Source organism: Diaphorina citri, unplaced genomic scaffold (assembly GCF_000475195.1).
Source record: "Diaphorina citri unplaced genomic scaffold, Diaci psyllid genome assembly version 1.1 scaffold16975, whole genome shotgun sequence".
NCBI classification, from domain to species: Eukaryota; Metazoa; Arthropoda; class Insecta; order Hemiptera; family Psyllidae; genus Diaphorina; species Diaphorina citri.
In genome coordinates, this window is record NW_007394332.1 from 1 (window position 1) to 1,060 (window position 1,060).

The 1,060-nt window shown below is 35.1% G+C and overlaps 1 protein-coding gene across 1 annotated transcript; it reads right to left on the reverse strand.

Annotated features, from left to right (window-relative positions):
• Window positions 1-7: 7 nt before the first annotated feature.
• On the reverse strand, window positions 8-550 carry LOC103523186 (uncharacterized protein DDB_G0280315-like; the record flags this gene model as incomplete). The annotated part of the gene is made up of 1 exon (XM_008488254.1): window positions 8-550. A coding segment is annotated over one exon (543 nt), but the record flags the coding sequence as incomplete, so codon positions are not given.
• Window positions 551-1,060: the final 510 nt, after the last annotated feature.

Here is a 1,060-nt window from a genome sequence, read left to right on the forward strand (position 1 = left end):
TCTTGACCCACATTATTCAAAGTTTCCGCTGGCTTGTTTGCTTTTTCACTGTTCCAATTTTCATTGTTTGTTTTAAAATAATTATTGTTATTTCGAATATAATTGCTGGCGTAATTTTTGCCAAACCGATTGTTACCTTGACCGTTCCCACCCAAAGTTTGCTGATTTGCCAACCTGTAATTATAGTTAGAATTGTACTGATCGCCATTGTAAAGATTTTGAATGTTCTGTGGTACATAGTTTCTTGGTCCATAGTTTGTTTGTTCAAGGATGTTGGCCAAATCACTGAGAACCATAGGTGGCATACTTGCCCCGTTTGTTTTTCGTTTATTGATTCGATTACCCAGTTGTTCCATATGCACTTGGACCTGGGTATTGTTGTGTCTTTTGTTTATCTCTTTGTTACCGTTCCATATTTCTTTTGAATTACTGAAGGATTTAGTAATTCGATTGATTTGAGAGATGTTAAATGCGTTCCCTAATCCATTTAGCTCGTTGATGACATTGCTCCTACTGGGTCGTCCCGTTTCTCTCTTATTGATGTCATTACCTGAAACAATCAGCAAATTGAAGACAAAATCAGTACCTACAATACTTAGTTAGGATTCATTTTAAGAACCTTATTGTCTTCCTTTTCTTCTTCTATATTGAAAATTAATGTATATCTATCCGGAAGTCGGTATAGGTATCCATCCGCAAGTCGAGTTTTTGTATGAAATAAAGTTATCGGGGTTTTCAGGGTTTATTGAACACTAGAAGCGGCTCTACGATCTATTTCATTTGAAACAATCAACCAACAATAGGGGCCAAGAATGCCTTCTATCCAGATTTACTTTTATTAGGTACCCTCATAGTTCAGATTTAAACAATGATTTCAGGGAATACACAAAAAATGTCCGCATTGATGGACTTGATCCCAGATTTACTTTCATTACCCTCATACCTAGTTTAGATTTAAATTTAAACAATGTCCAGAAATACCACCATACCACCAATATTAGTCAAGAAGCTTCTCAAAATACTGTATAAAGACTTTGTTAAAACTGATAATTTCATAGAA